This window comes from Oryza brachyantha, chromosome 10 (assembly GCF_000231095.2).
Source record: "Oryza brachyantha chromosome 10, ObraRS2, whole genome shotgun sequence".
In the NCBI taxonomy this organism is placed as follows: Eukaryota; Viridiplantae; Streptophyta; class Magnoliopsida; order Poales; family Poaceae; genus Oryza; species Oryza brachyantha.
In genome coordinates this window covers 15,346,703-15,364,896 of record NC_023172.2, presented here as the reverse complement: position 1 = coordinate 15,364,896, position 18,194 = coordinate 15,346,703, and the positions used below count along the sequence as shown (strand labels likewise).

Genomic DNA, 18,194 nt, shown 5'->3' with positions numbered 1-18,194 from the left:
CCGTGATTCGCGATGCGCTAACCACCACAAAATCTTACTTTACACTTTGAACAGTATCACGCACCATCCATCCATCCATCCAGTTCAAGTGTTCCATCGACAATAAAGGTGCTAGCTAGTAGAAATGCTAGTGGCAGCAGATCACACACAGCACGGGCGGCCGCAGAGAATCCGGGCAGAGATGTGCATGTGCCGGCGGCCAATGGGGAGGCGCCAAGTGATCCCGGCGCAAAGGTGGCTCCGGATCCTCCACGTCGGAAATCCCCGCGTCGCCTCACATCTCTTCCTCCCCTCCGATTGGCCCGCGGCGGCGCCCCCACCCCCCGTACTTATTCCCCCCCGCGCCTGAGCCTCGCTGCCCTAGCTTGCTTCTTCTCCGCCACACACACGCCGCCGCGCGGCCCCGACGACCACTACATGACCGACCTCACCTCCCCTCGTTTGCTACTTGCACAAGCAAACAAGCGGCGCGCGACCACACAGCGAGGTGTGGTGGTGGTGCAGTGGAAGCTGTGGTAGTGGCAGCTAGGAGTGGGAGTAGGAGTAGCTAAGGGGAGGCGGCATGTCGGCAGCGTCGAGCGCCGCGTGCGGGGCGTGTGGGGGAGGGATGGGGGAGTGCGGGTGCCAGATGCTGCAGAGGCGGGGCGGCGGCGGCGGCGGTGGTGGTGGAGGAGGAGGGGTGAGGTGCGGGATAGCGGCGGACCTGAACCGGGGGTTTCCGGCGATGTTCCAGCATCAGGGGGTGGTGGGGGAAGAGGAGATGGCGGTGGTGGAAGGGGATGGAGGGGGAGGGGGAGGCGCGGCGGCTGGGCTGCAGGAGTTCCAGTTCTTCGGCCACGACGACCACGAGAGCGTCGCGTGGCTGTTCAACGACCCAGCGCCGCCCGGCGGCACGGACCACCAGCTGCACCGGCCGGCGGCCGCGGTCGCCATGGCTGTCGGCAACGGCGCGACGGCGACAGCGCAGCATCGGCCGCAGGCGTTCGACGCGTACGCGCAGTACCAGCCGGGGCACGGGCTCACGTTCGACGTGCCGCTCACCCGGGGCGAGGCCGCCGCGGCGGTGCTCGAGGCCAGCCTCGGGCTCGGCGGCGCCGGCGGCAACCCGGCGACGTCGAGCAGCACAATCGTGAGTGGTTCGAATTCGGCTCGATCTCTCTTGCCCCCTCAATTTTCCCATTAATTAATTTAAACCTTGTTTTAATATGCATATATGCTACAGATTATAGCTGCACATGCAAATTAATAATGAGTTGCCCAAAATGTCAAACGGTGTCAATTTTCCGGTCCGAGACTCCAGCTAATTAGGAGAGCTAAGCCGATCCATAACAGTGCACCATGTGTACCCTTGCTTTTAACTCGTCTTTTTCAGAGATAACATGTCACATTCAGCTAGTGGCAAAAGAAAATAACTGCCTTTTTTTAAAAAAAGTAAGAAACTGATAATTGCCTTAAAAGGTCTATGTTCTGAAATGATGTGACAGTTCTAAGCTAAATCTCTTCGGTTTGGGAAATGTAGCAAAGGGCATATGTGTGACTGATGGAAAGTTCCGTATAATCTATTCTACTCTAAAAGAAAAGAGAGGAAGATATCGGTGGTGGCAATAAATATGTCATCCACCAACTATCCACCAACTATGTTATATATTTTTCTTACCAACTATTTCTTTGTGTATATAAAATATTTTAAAATAACCCTATATGTTGTTCTATTTTTTATCCTCAAAATACAAGTTTCGAGCCATACTAATATGCGTACAATTTATATTTCTCCGTAGTAAAACACGTGTATTTAGCCGGTTGTATATGAAAATTACTATGGCATATGGAGTTCATCAATCATGCGGGGATGGTATATATCGGTGCATTTTTAGAGTATAAGATGCTTCCCCCTCATATTTTTCCTCATATTTTTCTCTGTTCATGCTTGTAAGTTAAAATTTGAATTTTTTAATATTAAATTTAGAGTTAATTTTAAAATTTTTTATTAAAGTTTTTTTTTCATTTTTTACCGCCAAGAGCATGCATATAAGAATTTTATGAATAAATTATTTATTGTTTGTAAATATAACGTTTGAATATTTTTCCTGAAATAGTCGAACAATGACCCCTTCCTTTTCATAAAAAAGACCTGTTCTGTAAAATTACCGTACTTGCAAGCTGCCTCTCTTTTGAAAGATCAATATTGCATTACGATTTCTTACACACTTAATTACGTTTCATTCCCTAACCCAGGTAGCTAGCTACCAGCCAAGACTACTCATTTGGGTTCTCAACATCTCATCTAATGCTGTCGTGCTACTGCTAATTTCTGTATCATTGTTGCCTTGTTGGACAACCCGTAGTTCATCTTAATTTGATTGATGCCGCAGGTTGACACCTGTAAATCTATCGGCTTCATTTCCGGTCAAAAATCAGTTTAAAACACAAGGTGCACTCATAATTAGATTAGTCGGTTTTGCATTAGGCTGCATTATTCAATTAACTCTGAACAACTGTCTACCGATTAGGGGCTTGAATTGCGACTATCGGCGTGCAATTTGTAGATCAGCTGGCATGTATATAGCTCAAATGGGACAGGTGCACGTGCACCTCATATGTACGACTCCATTTAAGAATAGTACGGTGGTATTTGTTTTTAGGGGCTAAACTTTAGTCCCTAGTCATATCGGATGTTTTGGCACTTAAACGTGGTCTATAAAATAAAACCCATGTATAATCTTGGACTAATTTATGAGACGAATCTAATGAACCTAATTAATCTATGATTAGCCTATGTGATGCTACAGTAAACATTTCCTAATTATAGATTAAATAGGCTCAAAAAATTCGTCTCACGAATTAGCTCTCATTTATGAAATTAATTTTTTGATTAGTCTATATTTAATACTTTAAATTAGTGTTCAAACATCGATGTGACGTGGGGCTAAAAGTTTAGCCCCATCTAAACAACCCCTGTATATCCGAGGAAAATTAAAGATACCATATGCTTACAGTGTGTATAACATCATGCATGTATATGTATCATGCATGTATATGTACGTACGTATATACAAGCATATATACTCAATCGTGTACAGTAGCAGTTACTAATTCAAGTGCAATAGTGCAGGTATCCATGCATACAACTCTATGACTCTAACTACTTGTACTGTTGAAATCAAGTAGCAGGAGCATTAATTTAACGGTTGGGTCAACTGTCATGGGGTGATTTGTAAACGAAAAATTATCTATTAATAAAATTTTTATATATGTATTCTTAGGGATCTGAAAGTTTAGACTGGAAAATAAATTTCAGTAAAAATCTTAAAATTTAATATTAAAATTTAAATTTTGGTTTATAAGCGTAAGAAAAAAATGGGGTTGGCACACCTTTACCGTTAATTCCTTTCAGAAACTGTCAACTACCTGCAGGTAATTAACCATATAACCTGTATAACTAATTTAAGTGACGGCATTTTTTTTCCTTTTCAGATGTCCTTCGGTGGGAGCACGTTCACTGACGCGGCGAGCTCCGTCGTCGCAAAAGACGCGGCGGCGGTCGTCGGCAACGGTGTCCTGAGCAGCGGCGGCGCCGTCGCCGGCGACCCGGCCATGGACCGGGAGGCGAAGGTGATGCGGTACAAGGAGAAGAGGAAGCGGAGGCGGTACGAGAAGCAGATCCGGTACGCCTCGCGCAAGGCCTACGCCGAGATGCGGCCGCGCGTGAAGGGCCGCTTCGCCAAGGTGCCCGACGGCGAGGAGGGCGCCACGCCGCCGCCGTCTTCCGCCGCCGCCGCCGCCGGCGGCTACGAGCCCGGGCGGCTCGACCTCGGATGGTTCCGGTCATAGCCATCGATCACCAGCAATTGATTTAGTTCGATATCTTCGTATATATATACGTACGTACGTACATAGCTAGGCCAAGCATGCATTGGTTGAAAAAATTAAGTTTAATCAAGGATTTAATTAAGGTAGATATACGACGAGTACTATGTGATCACTGAAGAATTCATTTTTAAGTTCATCCTTAATGATACTAGTGGTGTACTATATATATTGCTAATGTGATCGCTAGCTGAAACATGGCACATTTTTCCCACTGTCTCGGAGAGACGGAGAGATCATTGCGTGCAAGATGTTGTTAAAATGCATGCGCATATATATTACATTACAAATGTGCGAGAAGAAACAAGAAAATGATTTTAAAATTGGTGGTTAGCCTAGAAAACACCGAGGCCTTAGGTATTATTATATTACTACTCATGGAAACCATTGTAATAATATTAAATAATGTTTGATTATTTTGGCCTTTAAGTCTGACATGTGGGACCCACCGATCGCCATGTCAGCAGAAGCGGTAAAAAAAAATCAATATTGCCGAGAGATCTTTATAAACAGATTCTATGAGTTTAGAGATATATGTTTCTAATATTACAGCTAACGTACGAAAAACAAACTATCTTGAAGTATAGGGACTCTCTGTTGGACTTTTTCCTAAGGCCTACAAGGCTCCGACATTAGCGGCCTAACGGCCCACTAAGCCTCCAATGTTTCGCAGGCCTAGGCCCACGAAGCCTCGGCGGTCGGATCGCCCTCGCACCGACCCCCCCGCCGCGCAGCCGGCGCTTTCGTCGTCGTCGCGCCACCTCGACGCGACGCGACGCAGCCCCCCAAAACCCAACAAATCCTCGGCGATCGCAAGCGCTCTGCCCCGAGGGGGAGCGATGGCCGAGGAGGCCGGCCACCCGTCGCGGTACGTGAAGCTGACGAGGGACCTGCAGGACGCCCCCGCCGCGGAGGACATCCGCCCCGGCGAGCTCAACCAGCCGGTCGCCGTCCCGCAGGTCTCCGCGCCATAACCATCCCTCACGCGATTTTCGTTTGTGGGGGTGTGTCTCCGGCTGGTGAGGTCCGATCTGACTGGTTCGAGGTGGGTGCGTGCGTCGTGTTCGCGTAGCTGGAGCAGAGGAGGTGCGGGGAGTGCGGGCAGGCGCTGCCGGAGAGCTACCAGGCGCCGGCGGACGAGCCGTGGACCACCGGCATCTGCGGGTGCGCCGAGGACGCCGAGAGCTGTACGTCTCGTACCATTTCTCCCTCGCCCTTTCCATTTCCGCCTTGGAAATGTCTGACTCTAATCATGGTAGTTTTCCCCGCTCCCTGATCATGATTCGTGCGGACGGTCTTGCCTGTTTTAATTTTGAGGAATCGCCGGAGGAAAGTGTGCCTCCAGTTCTCTTGATGCTTTGATATGCCAGTCACGAATTCCTATGTGAAAATCTGTGTAGGGTTTGGATTTGATTTCAATTGATAGATCTGGATTCAGAGGTCATACTGTCGTACACCCTTATTGTGCAAATGAGTTACCGTGGTCACACATATTATCTGGTTTCCATGTGTTAAATGGAGACTGAAACGCCTATAATTTCAGGGGAAATAGGTGTTTCAGATTTAACTCCTGGAAACTGGAATGGGTTGAGACCTGAGAGTGGGTTTGGCATTTAAGTTGGTTCTGTACCCATCTAAAGAGTGCAAGTTTAGAAATATACCATCAAAAGTTTGCGGTTTGATACCCATTAACTGGTTTGTTCGAAAAAATATACCATCGAACTTTCCACCAGTGTTTGATGTAATGCAGGTTTCTTTTTTATGTTACTCAATGTTCTCAATATGGAGGATGTTTTCTTAAATCTTTATCTGAAATATCTACACCTTCCCAGCATAATACATTTGTTGTGATAAATCATTGAGCAGATAGATGACCAAAATGTACAAGGGTAGTGTTTTGTCATGTGTGCTTCTACAGGGTAGTGTTTCTTCATATATAATGGTAGCTGTGGTTTTGGCCCTAGTTTTTTTCTACTTCTACAGGGTAGTGCTGTGTGCTCGAACTCTTGATTTTGTCAGTCATATATTTCGATGTACTCCCTTTTTTATTGCCCATATTGGCAATTTGGCGTGATGAAGCTTTAGAGGGATCACCACTTGGGATGAAAACGGTTCGGAATCTTTCTGGATCCCGGACTAGTTATAGGAAACGGAAATCGTCGGTCGGAATTTTTTCGGAATTTCTCGGAAACGGAAACAGATTCGAATTTTTTTCTCGGAAACAAAAACGGATACGGTAAGGGCACTATCCGTCAGAAATCGGAACCGGTCGGAGACTTTCCGGAATTTTTCTCGGAACTTTTCTGCAGGCCTATATGAAATAAATTCATGATATCAACCTAAATGACCCAGCCCACTTCAGCAAATTAGCCTTAAGTCCTTAATCAAAACATATATACAAACACTTTACCTTGTAGCAACTTGTATGATGCACGTTTTATTTTGTAATATGGTATGTGAATTTTTATAATAATCTGTGTGAATTGCACTTTATTATAATAAATTGTAAATTACAACCTTAATTTGGTATTTAGACTATCATTAACAAAGTGACCTATGAACTTGGTCGTAATGATAAAAAGTGGTATGGTTAGTTGCTAATGTTTGAAATTTTTGATCTACTGTTTTAGAAAAAAATTGAAACCTTGGTTTGAGAGTTTTTATAGTGCGATAAATTTCCGTTACCGTATCCGCTCCGATTTCGCATTCGATAATATTCGATTCCGTTTTCGTATCTGATGTTTCCGATTTCGAAAAAGATATGGAAATGGAAATGGTAAATGTGGTTTCCGTGCCGTTTTCATGCCTAATCACCACCAAATTTGTTGTAGATTATGCTGCCCAGACAAACCCACTTCTGACACTTAATTAATTCTAATGGGTATATATTGTCTCATCATTCCACTCTGTATTCATTAGTATGAACAATTTTTTGGAGGTTGATAGTTTATTTGTTGGAGAAGAATCATTCTTCTCTTATCATTTCAGGGTTGATCATCCATATTCCGAGAATACTTCTTATTTTTTTTATCCTGAACTTCTTGCATTCTCTGTTTTTAGGCCGAACTGGATTGTTTTGCCCTTGTGTGTTGTTTGGACGTAATGTTGAGGCCCTAAGAGAAGATATCCCATGGACCACACCTTGCACTTGCCATGCTGTCTGTGTTGAAGGTGGCATTGCATTAGCAATCCTAACAGTGATTTTTCCTTGTATTGATCCAAGCACATCAGTCCTGATTGGTGAAGGACTGATGTTTAGTTGGTGGTTATTTGCTACCTATACCGGTATTTTTCGTCAACAACTCCAGAGGAAATATCATCTCAAGGTTTTTTTACCCTCCATGACTTTCCTTTTTTACATCATACCATTCAGTTCTGCGTTTAATATTATGTTCAGATTGACATCAATGAGCAACTGTTGTTTCTAGAAAATAACACTAGCAGTTGCATTTGTCTTATGAGATAATCATTTTACGAACTAATAAGAATATTTCAGCTTTTGATGGTTAAGCTATGTAGATAGAACTGGATAGCTCAGTTGTGTGGTAACTCCATTTAAATCTGGCTTCAGCATGATGATTTTGTTTAGAACACTCTTGGCAAGAGTTGAATTTAAGATAGAACTGTCACAAGTTTTTCTGTATTGCAGGGGGTTCAGTCACTTTCCATATATAATTCTTCTATGAATAGTTCACTTTTGATGACTATCTCGTGTTAGGATGCATGTTCGATGTTTTCATGATCTTAGGATTAGTACAATGTTTTTTTTTTTCACCATTCCTGCATTACCACCTAGACGTGCAGAGCTCTGTTTCACATGTCATACTGTTTCTCTCTTTCCACCAGGATTCACCATGTGATCCTTGCCTGGTCCATTGCTGCCTGCACTTGTGCGCGAACTGTCAGGAGCATCGAGAAAGGAAGGGCCGCCTTGCAGAAAACAATGCTGATCGGATCACCATCGTCAACCCCCCACCAGTGCAAGAAATGAGCGTGGCCGGGAATCATCCCAGCACTACAGCAGAGAATGGAGCAGCAAGACTGTAGTCGCTGGGCATGGCGATGTCGAGGACATACCAATAGTAGAGATACAATACAAGCATAGGAATATATATGAATAACAGAGTGAGAAAAGAAACTGACCTTTGTAACCCGTGTGCCTACTGATAAAACGTTTCTCAGTATCGGCACAAAGAGAGTTTGTTAGAGCATCTCCAAAGAGATGTCTAAAGTTTATCTCTAAAACCAAATTTTAGAAATTAGACTAGAAAATATATCTCCAACAGATTACCAAATGCATTCCTAATATTTACTCATGCCTGAAATTATCTCAATTATATCCTAAATTTGAGTCAAAAATATGAGTTTCTAATACAAGTTATTCATTTTTAGATTTCTGTTGGAGGAATGTGTAATTTTTATGTCCAATAATTTTTTAGATGAACCCAATACAAATTTTTGGATAGCAAAATATTATCATTCTCTTAGAGATGCTCTTAATTGGTTGAACACTTGGAACATTTATCTGGGATAAAACGTTGCTCTTTGCTTAGAGCATCCTCAACAGCCCATCTATCCCATCCTACAGGACGAAGACTACAAATTGAGATCCATCCATATTAGCAGAAAAAATCTTTATATTTATATGATCTCTCTATCCTCCAAGAGATAGAGAGGATATCATATATAAATGATCTAGTCAAGTATATAGAGATATGAAGGATGAAACTAGTTTAGATGATCATTTAAATAAAGATATGGATGACTAAATTTAGATGAGCTGTTAGAGATGTTGATTTGACTGATCATGGACTCATGGTTAATGACGGTGCGTGTGTCCCTTACGAATATACCAAGGAGCCTTTTACCCATTTTTACCACTGCAAGAGCTTGCAAATGTTATGGGGACTTTAGTAGTTTCTAGTTTGTACCGTGACCCATTATGAGCCCTTTTACCTATTTCTTGTAAAATAAAAGAGCTTCGTACTCTCTTTGTTTAATAAAAACGAATATGTTCGATGTGTTTAGATTTCTTAATATACATATAATGAACCGGCACATCTCGTGATACTAAAGATGACTTTACTCATAAAAATCTCAGAAAAGATTTTAGAGTACAAGGTGAAGAGATTGAATCACTCAAATACAAACATACTTTAGATTTCTTCTATCAAATAAAATGGCAGAATTGTACAGATTATCCTGCACAGAACCAATAAAAAAGAACTACAAATCAATTTTCTTGTACACTAAAACAGATTTATTCCCACGATTAGTTCTTCTTTGCCACGACCCCTTCGTTGCCAGCGAGCAGCAAGTACTTGGCCTTCCTCGTCAGAGCCGTCGCCTCGTACCCGAGCTTGTCGGCGATCACGCGCTGCACCCGGTTCGCCACCTCGATGCTGCCGCCGGCGCCGGCCGTGGCCACCGGCTCCAGGAAGCTCACGCTGTACTCCGGCGATGGGTTCATCATGAAGAACACCGAGTCGAAGCACTTGGCGAGCGGCGACGTCGACGTGGCGTAGAACATGCCCGCGGCGGCGTGCACGGCCACGGGGTTCACCTCGTCGGCGAGCTCGGCGAACAGCGGGCTGAAGCGGAGCAGGTACGGCTCCCGGCACGTCGTCCCCTCGGGGCACACCACGACGTCGCCGCGCGACAGCAGAGACGCCATGCGGCGCCGGTCCTCCTCGCGCTCGCGCGTCAGCCGGAGCAGCCGGATCGGCGAGAGCAGCTCCGACAGGCGGCCCAGGCTGTAGCACACGGAGGAGACGGGCCTCCCGAGCGCGCCCGAGACAGCGATCGCGTCGAGGAGCGTGCGGTGGTTGCAGGCGTAGAGCCGGCCGGCGGCGTGGCGTTCGGTCTCGCCGCCGTCCTCGGCCACCGCCGTTGGGGGCGTGCCGGTGACGCGTAGCCTCACGCCGGCGAGCGCGGCGAAGGCCCCCGACACGCTCCTCGGAAGCAGGGTGGAAATGGCGATGCGGACGACGGAGAGGGCGATGCCCAGGGGGAGGTAGACGTACATGGCGAGTGCCGCCGCGGGCGTCGGCGTGAACGCCAGCCTGCCGTCGTGGAAGATCAGTGGCCGCGGCCCAGCATTCTTCGGTGTCTTGCTCACGACATCCCTAAACCTCTCCATGTTGTCGTCGCCGTCCATGACTCCGGCGAAGTGTCCTCGACCAGACTTGACCTCCCTCCCGACCACCGCGTCGAACCCCACGTACTCTCTCAAGAAAGTCTCCACCATCACCGTGGGGAACGACCGGCTCACCGCCGCCACCGTCACCTCCTTGGGCAAAGAAGCCACCGCCTTGATCAGCGCCTCCATGGCCGCCGCCTCCCGGGAGAAATACTTGGGGAGCACGACCCTACCAGCCCGGGCCGCGTCGGCGCGGCGCAGCCCAAGGAAGCAGACCATGACCATGGCCTTCAGGCGAACCGCCTCCGTCATAAGGCGCATCACCGGGTAGAGGGCGAGGAGGACGAGGCCCCTGACGAAGCCGCCTGCCTCGACGGCGAGGAGGAAGAAGGGCGGGAACAGCGCGGTGGACGCCGACGAAGACGGTCTCATCGTGAGCAGGCGGTCGACGTCGACCACCATAGCCATTTTGTTGCCATCGAGGACGCACGTCTGCAGCGGCGGTGAACCGTCGGCGTCGCTCGGATGGCGGCGGCCGAGTAGCCCGGCGGCGGCGACGACACTGGTCTTGACAAATCGGTGGACGCTGCGAATTCGAGAGGCGAACCGATTCCTCGTCGCCATCACCCTGTATACCTCCATCTCCATGTCCATGTAAACGTACGAGCAGTGCAGGTGCAGCAGCATGCGAGGGAGGCCATGGATTTATAGCCCGGAACGCGAGCGGGGGCCGAATCCGACATTGATCAGCGAGCACGAATTCCGTATCGGAATCGGAGCGAATATGTGGGGAGCTGCCACGTTGTCGACTTGCCTTCATGCGTTTCCTTGTTTCTTTCTTTTTATTTTTTTTTCTTTTGAAAAAAATACTAGTTGGTGCCTGTATGTTGCAATAGAAAAGATAATAAATTTAACCAAAGATCATTTATCAAAGTAACCAGATCTTGTCTGGTAAACATATATTGGATATAAACTAAAGCAACGGCAACTATGGTATAAAAGCTTTTTAGGGCTACATTATAAACTCGATTTGTTAATACCATAGCATTCGCGTGAGTCTAACGATCGTACCATCATCGTACCATGTGGGATGTGGGATGTTGTTAACTCAGATTTTGGCAAATAAGTGTTATTGGATTAAAACATGGTTAAAGACCGAATCGGACAAGGAGGCTTGAATCAGCTGGGAACATGAAGTTGGACGTAAAGAGATTGCAGCCGATAGAGTTCGAATCGGATAAGAATGGGAGTCCGATTAGGCTCAGAGTCTGGAGATAAGTTTGGTAGTTAATGGTGAGTCCGTGTAGATTAATTAGGATTTAACTCAAAGTTTGTTTAGAATTCTGTTATTTAATTAGAGTCCGAATAATGTAAAGTTAGGTAGTAGCGGATTTTTATCCGGTTAGTTATTTCCCGGGGCTATAAATATAAGTGCCCGGGGTCTTTGTAAATTATCTCTCAATCAATTGAACTTGGCGCATCGCCTCAGATCTTCGACTTGCTTGAGCTTTCGGCGCGGGGTTTGTCAGCTTCGCAATATAAGTTCGAGTTCGTCAGAAACCCGTCGATCAACTAAGACAGAGCTGTCTTGGTCATATCTGATCCTCCGTTTAGTTGATCGGTGGGCTGAGTTCTATCGTTATTTTAATATGTTTTGGCTTGAGGTAATGCTAGTTCTCGATCAAGTCTTCGTAAGTTCTTCTGTCCGATCTGTTCGTGTGAGTCTTGCCGATCTAATTCTGTCTCGGTTCAGTCCGATCAATTAGATTTGCTTGGTTCATGTTATTAGATTGGATTAGAGGCTTGCGGGGGCTTACTGCTGGAGTTCTAGCCAGCGTTATCTTGAGTAATTCATTGATTAGCCGGTTAAACATGATGATCTTCATGTTTCTGTGGTTATATCAAGCGAAACTACATACTGTCTCGGTTAAGTCTGATCTATTTATGTTTGGTATGATCTGTTCATAAAAGTCTGTCCGGTCGGCTGAGTTTAATAGATTGATTGATGGATTACACTACTTTGCTATCTCGTTATTCACATGCCATGATATTTATCTGATGCCGTGCGTGGTTATGCTTAGATCTGTACTGTCTCGATTAGTTTTGATCTTCTAGATCTGCTATGGCATACATGTTGTTGGTTAATATTGTTTTACGCGAATGATTAGTATAGCATGTCAGTTTATCGTATAAATTCCATGTTCAGTCTCATATCGGTTAGTAATTTAGCGGGTGATAAATGTTGGAGCGGTCCGATCGGCTGATTAATCTTAAAACTGTCTCGGTTGGGTCTGATCTTTTGAGATTGATTTGCTGGTTGACTTATCTGGTATTTATCCTACTTCTAACTTAATCGATTGAGTATGTTTATACATGTTATCACGAAATTCCTGTAAAGTCGATCGTCTAGTCTATCGGCTAGGGTCCTATGATGGTATCGGCTATCCGGCCGATAGCGATTTCAGGATTAACTGTTTCCATGTCGTATCTTGTCAGTTACAGGATCAAACTGACTGGCACACCCGGTATATCTAAGAATTAGGTCCCGCACTGGAATGGTCTAAGATTGATTCCCAGGCCTACGTGTGTGATCGTTGATTGTTATTTTCAGCGCCAACAGATGTATAAGAAAACCTATTTTGTTGTGAAAATTTTTAAGTTTTTAATGGGCTTTAACAAATATTTTGTACCTCTCCGTTCCTTTTTTAAAATGAAATTTATGTAGGAAACCTCTCCCCAGGTGACTTGTTAAAAAATTAAATTGTCATTTCCTTTCTTCCAAAAGAAACATCAACCCTTAGCCTCTGTTTAGTTTCTAAACATTTTTCCCAAAAACATCACATCAAATCTTTGAATACTTAAATAAAGCATTAAATATACATGAATATTAAAACTAATTATATAGTTATGGGGAAAATCGCGAGACGAATCTTTTGAGCCTAATTGGTACGTAATTTGCCATAAGTGCTACAGTAACCAACATGCGCTAATGATGGACTAATTAGATTCAAAAGATTCATCTCGTAGTTTCTAGACGGAATCTAAATTTTTATTTTATAATTAGACTACGTTTAATATTTTAAATATATGATCAAATATGTGATCGTACGTATGATATAATGTTTTTTGCAAAATCATTTTGCAAACTAAACACAGCATTAGCTGAAGATCCAATAGGACTCCTCCCACTGCAGGACGCACACACGCGTGTCCACCGTGCACTCGACCTCTTCTGCTCCTATCTCCAACAATCCACCATGTACAGTCTCACACTCACACTTATGCGTACTCTCTCCATCCAAAAAGAATTTTATCTTCTTCGTTTTTCTTCGTTTATGTGTCCTCGATGTTTGATCATCCGTATTATTTCAAAAATTTATTAAAAAAATCAAAAAAGTTAGTCACACATATAGTACTATTTATGTTTTATCATCTAATAACAACAAAATTATTAATCATATTTTTTCTTAAATTAGATAAAACTCAAACATTATATCTAAAAACTAAAAATAAATTTATTTTGAGAAATAATCCCTCCTGCCATTGATTTAAAAATGACCTCATTCGGTCATTCCGGCGAAATACAGATATGAGCTACTAGTACCGTCTGCCATTGATTATCTGTCATATATTAAGCCCCAGTCTTTGGAATGTTCATCCTTTATTTGGCATGTTTCATCCTATTAATACTCATGCTATTGCAAGTTCATGAGGAATATTTGTCAGACATTTCCCTTTTGAGAGGTGATATTTCTAGCATCTCCAATTTGGTGAGAACCTTCTTCAGTGGCAATGGCCATTGATTTTAACAGTAGATCTTTAAGTTATAAACCTGTTCATTTAGGCAAGCTGTTGGAATGTCTTACAACAGACCAGAGTAGACAGTAGACTAAAATATACTAATCTATTTTGTATTTCACCATTTTGTGTGTGATGCAGTACAAAATTACCTGACAACATAAAGAGTACATCAATATATACGCCTGGCATCAAATGGCACCTTCTATAATGCACTACCTGCCAACATGAAAATAGTGTACACTTGTATGAACTACATTAACTGAGCTTCACTGATCCCAGCTTATTTTCAACTTGCACATCTGCAGCTACTTGTCGAAGCAGATTCTTCACATCATCGACCCACTTCTGTTTGCTCGTGCTATTCTCGCACTCAAACTCTACCAGACCCTGTGCCGTGCTCAGGCCAAAGCAGCAAGTCTCCTCTGTGAAATGTTTCGCTTGCTCAACCCAGGTGGGAAGCTCATTGTACACACCATAAACCACACCTGCACCCAATTACAGCTACAATTTTCAGCACTGAAATTTCATGGACTCTACTCTGTTTGAGTCAGAAAGCAGGTAAGCTTTTGTTGGTACTGAAACTTACTCTTGTTGTTCTTTGATAGTGCTCCTCCTATGTGTTTGCTCTTCAACTTCAATATGACCTGTTGTCATTTGGCTGTGTTGTTAGTAATTGCTCACTTCTGTCTAGTAGCTTAAGCATTTGGTAGATGAAATGTTCCTACCTGTGACCTCTTGTTGATGTATATAGAGACTCGTGTCTTGTGTAAATCTCCTGCATCAAGAATGAAATTTTGCACCTTAGTTATGTTGATCATGCTTAAGTCCATATGTTAATTATTATCTTTTTTTTGTTTGTATCCCAGTGCTGTAAATGGTGTTCTTTTTTTTACCTTTTCTTGTGCGTTTTAGTAACTCCCCCTCCTTGCACCAGATGTCAGGACTCCATGAATGGCTCTTCTCGTAAGGAAGAACACTTGCATTGCTTCTCATCTCTCGCTGCACCCTCTGCTTCATCGTTGCAGCGCCTCGAAGAGCTGAAGCATCAAACAGTTCATGTGAACTCAATTTATCGTATGAAAAATCATACAAAGATTTCAGATTTTCAGTAAGAGATCATCATTAATTCCTTACCAGTAGCTGCTGCTGCTGTGAGCGTCATCAGATCGCCAGAACTTCTAACACCAACGGCAGACTGGATGGCACAGGCCACCTGCTCATGGCGCGCCCCTTCCTGCTGCGCTATCTCGACGCAGTGTGAAGTCAGCAGCTCGGTGGCCGACGCCATGGCCGCGGCCATCTTGGAGGTCTGGGCATCTGAACTTGTGGTTGCCGCAGTAACCGCAGCAACTGCAGCAGCAACCCGTGCCACTGAAACCATGGCGTGTACATGCGCCTTCTCTGCACGCAGCTTCTCCTTGCTGCTCTGCTTGACCCGACCTGCCTCCCTGTGCTGGAGGAACCACTTGCCAATTGACTGATGGTGGTGGCTGCTGATGGAATTCCTTCTTGTGTCTATCTGTAGAAAGAATTGCAGAAATGAGGCAGAAATGATTAGACTATGCTGTTCATAAATTCTGTTCTGCTTCTTTTTCTAGCTTCAATTGTCTTGAAGATGAGGAGATCTAACAGAAGGAAAAAACAAGGATGGAGTGAGCTGTTGATTACATACATGTTGCAGATGGGTTGGAACAATGGAGGCAGCAACCACGGAGTTCTCCGGTATGGCCATCTCCGGCAGACGCTTTGCTGCAGCAAAACTCTTCTTGCCTCCGTTGAACAGAATCTTGGATATCTCTGACGCAGACACGCTCCATGACCTCGACAGGTACTCCATGGGCTCCAATGGCGTCTGTGGCGGCGGTATTGCCACCACAGCCTCCTCCTCATCCATCTCAATGCAGAAAGCATCGGCGATTTCCCTTGGCCTCCAAGCTCTCTCCATGGCCATCCTTCCTGGCTACTAGAAGGTATTCCTCTCTACTGGGACAGGTTGTTGCACTGCTGCTACGGTCTTGCATCCTTGATGGCTGCAGGTGATGGTACTTATAGTGAAGGAGGCACACACAGAGCACAAGGAGAAGGGTGTGGAGCCGCCATGCTGTGGCAGGCAGAAAGAACAAAGGGGACACAAGGCTGACAGGTCCCTGCCTTTCCTTTCTACCATGTCTCCAAGTCTTTTTTTTCCACTACCTGTGGGGTGGTAGTGTAGCAACAGCAGTATAATATACAAGTTTTTGTTGCTGTTCTCTAGCTATTTGTTCCTGGCAGTTGAGCTATCTCAGACCTTGGAGAGCTAGATGACATGGCTGGCTTTGGAAGAAACTAATTAAGGGGTTTGGACTTTGGCATGCATGTCTATTATGGTTGTTGGAGATGGAAGGTACATCACCTGTATGTATTGTAACTTTGTATAATTGTATTGTATATATTCTTCCTGCATTCAAGCAATCCCGTCATCAGAAATTGTTTGCACTTGCATCATTACTTTTATGCGAGGAACTCCTGTTTTCGCGGGTGGATTGACGCATCCTTGTCCATGAACCATGTTCAGTCTCCTAAATCAAATTTCTGTCTGAAATCAAATTTGAAGTAGTGATGATTCAGAAATGTACATACATGCCATGGTTGCATTTGCAGCATCAATCCAGTTTGGGAGGAGACCCTTGTGAGCTGGACAGTGGTCTCGTTCGTTCGTCCGTTGATGCACGATTCTCCAGGGGACACATCTGTTTCTTTAGGATCAGCAGGACAAGGAGTTTTGAACGCTGCTTCCATCTCGGTCTTGGTCCCCTTGTCTGTACTCTACTCATCCATTTTGTAGATGTGTTTATGCTATTTTATGCTTCATTTTATTTCTTTTTCAGGTGTGGGGCTTGATGCTTCTTCATGTGTTTGTTTTTATGTAGGCCTGTAGGGTTATGAGAAGGAGCCATCGCTTTTGTTTGGATCCAAGGGGAGCTAGGCCTCTACCGATCGATTGAGCCTCACAAAAATCACCTTGTGTCAAGTGCTTACAAAGTTACAATACTTACCATGCAGTAATTTACGCCTCTAACGTGGTTAAAAAAAGGGATTTTTAGACCACGCTGTTATTCATCATGCAACTAAACCGTTCATGAGCAATTCTATCCTGAATGACTCGTACGGGCAGTCTAGCACCTCCGTTTTTAGCTTTTGTTTATACTTATAAGCTAAATTTTAAATTTTAAATTTAGAGTTGATTTTGAGGTTTTTTATTGTAGTTGTTTTTCAGTTTTGGCTTTTGATCTTTATGAACACGTATGTACATTTTTTATTTGTGAGTTATTTTTTGTTTGAAAATACTTCCTCTGTTGAAGTCGTTAATTTATTTATACATGTTTGACTATTCATCTTATTTAATTTTTTATAAAATATGTAAAGTTATATATTAAAAGTATATTTAGCAATAAATGAAATATATAAAAATAATTAATAATTACGTATATTTTTTGAATAAGACGAATAGCTAAAAAGTGTATAAAAATTAACGGCGTTAATTTTTTTAAAAAAAACACCAAAAAAATACCGCCTGCATCGATGAAAGCAACCAAACATCTATTATACAATTTATACTGGTCCTTTCACGTCGCTGTAGCTTAGCTGAAAAAAAGGGCCGATGCATCATCATCACGCATGGCTACAGTATCAGAGCTAAGCACGCTTACAGCAGTCGTTGTCATTTTTTGTAACCCTACGGTGTCGTGTACGCATGCCTTAGCACCCATACTCATTGTGTTAGTTTTGATGTATAATACTACGACTACAATATAATTAATACCTTTGCCATGCCAATTTTGCCTGAGGGAGGGTCCAATTGTCCACTAGAATTAGGATGTGGCAAATCATGTAGAGCTATTCAAACTTCTCTTCAAAATAATAAAAAAAGATATCTTTTAAAGAAGGCTATAGTGGGTGAGTCAAGCATTCCATAAGAAATTGATGAAGTGACGAGAAAGAAGCCAAGGATAGAAAGAGCACTACTGATTATGTGCTGGTAGATGCTAAGGCCGTGTTTCGCAGTAGTAGTATTAAGTCAGATTTTTTTTCATGTACACGCTTTTAAAATTGTTAAACGGTTTATTTTTAAAAAAAAATTTCTACAGAAAAATTACTTTCAAAATCATATTGATCTATTTTATAAGTTTTTATAACTAATAATTAATTAATTAATCATGTATTAATTCATCGCTAAGTTTTCCGCACAGATTATCTAACCTATGCCGAACGCGTAGTTGTACACCCTCATCTTTTGGTTTTTGCTTAGGCTTATAAATCAAAATTTAAATTTTGAACTTTAAATTTATGTTGAGGTTTTTTCATTATATTTTATTTTCCTCTTTAGGTTTTAAATCGCTATAAACAC

General features: G+C 43.6%; 4 protein-coding genes across 4 annotated transcripts; 2 read left to right on the top strand and 2 right to left on the bottom strand.

Annotated features, from left to right (window-relative positions):
• Positions 1-370: 370 nt before the first annotated feature.
• Positions 371-4,262, top strand: LOC102719428 (transcription factor GHD7-like). Its single transcript, XM_006662535.3, has 2 exons — positions 371-1,129; positions 3,475-4,262. Exons 1-2 carry the CDS (start codon positions 563-565, stop codon positions 3,829-3,831), a joined length of 924 nt encoding a protein of 307 aa, XP_006662598.3. The 5' UTR covers positions 371-562; the 3' UTR covers positions 3,832-4,262.
• Positions 4,263-4,626: 364 nt separating this feature from the next.
• Positions 4,627-8,218, top strand: LOC102710334 (cell number regulator 6-like). Its single transcript, XM_006661996.2, has 4 exons — positions 4,627-4,826; positions 4,940-5,054; positions 6,928-7,193; positions 7,714-8,218. Exons 1-4 carry the CDS (start codon positions 4,707-4,709, stop codon positions 7,912-7,914), a joined length of 702 nt encoding a protein of 233 aa, XP_006662059.1. The 5' UTR covers positions 4,627-4,706; the 3' UTR covers positions 7,915-8,218.
• An 837-nt stretch (positions 8,219-9,055) lies between these two features.
• LOC102719149 (probable glycerol-3-phosphate acyltransferase 2) lies at positions 9,056-10,660 on the bottom strand. The gene has a single exon (XM_015841593.1). The coding sequence runs from the start codon at positions 10,658-10,660 to the stop codon at positions 9,140-9,142; it is 1,521 nt and encodes a 506-aa protein (XP_015697079.1). The 3' UTR covers positions 9,056-9,139.
• Positions 10,661-13,843: 3,183 nt separating this feature from the next.
• Positions 13,844-15,836, bottom strand: LOC102710055 (VAN3-binding protein-like). Its single transcript, XM_006661995.3, has 6 exons — positions 15,480-15,836; positions 14,942-15,326; positions 14,701-14,844; positions 14,533-14,582; positions 14,394-14,451; positions 13,844-14,292 (listed from the first exon to the last, which is right to left on the bottom strand). Exons 1-6 carry the CDS (start codon positions 15,756-15,758, stop codon positions 14,063-14,065), a joined length of 1,146 nt encoding a protein of 381 aa, XP_006662058.1. The 5' UTR covers positions 15,759-15,836; the 3' UTR covers positions 13,844-14,062.
• Positions 15,837-18,194: the final 2,358 nt, after the last annotated feature.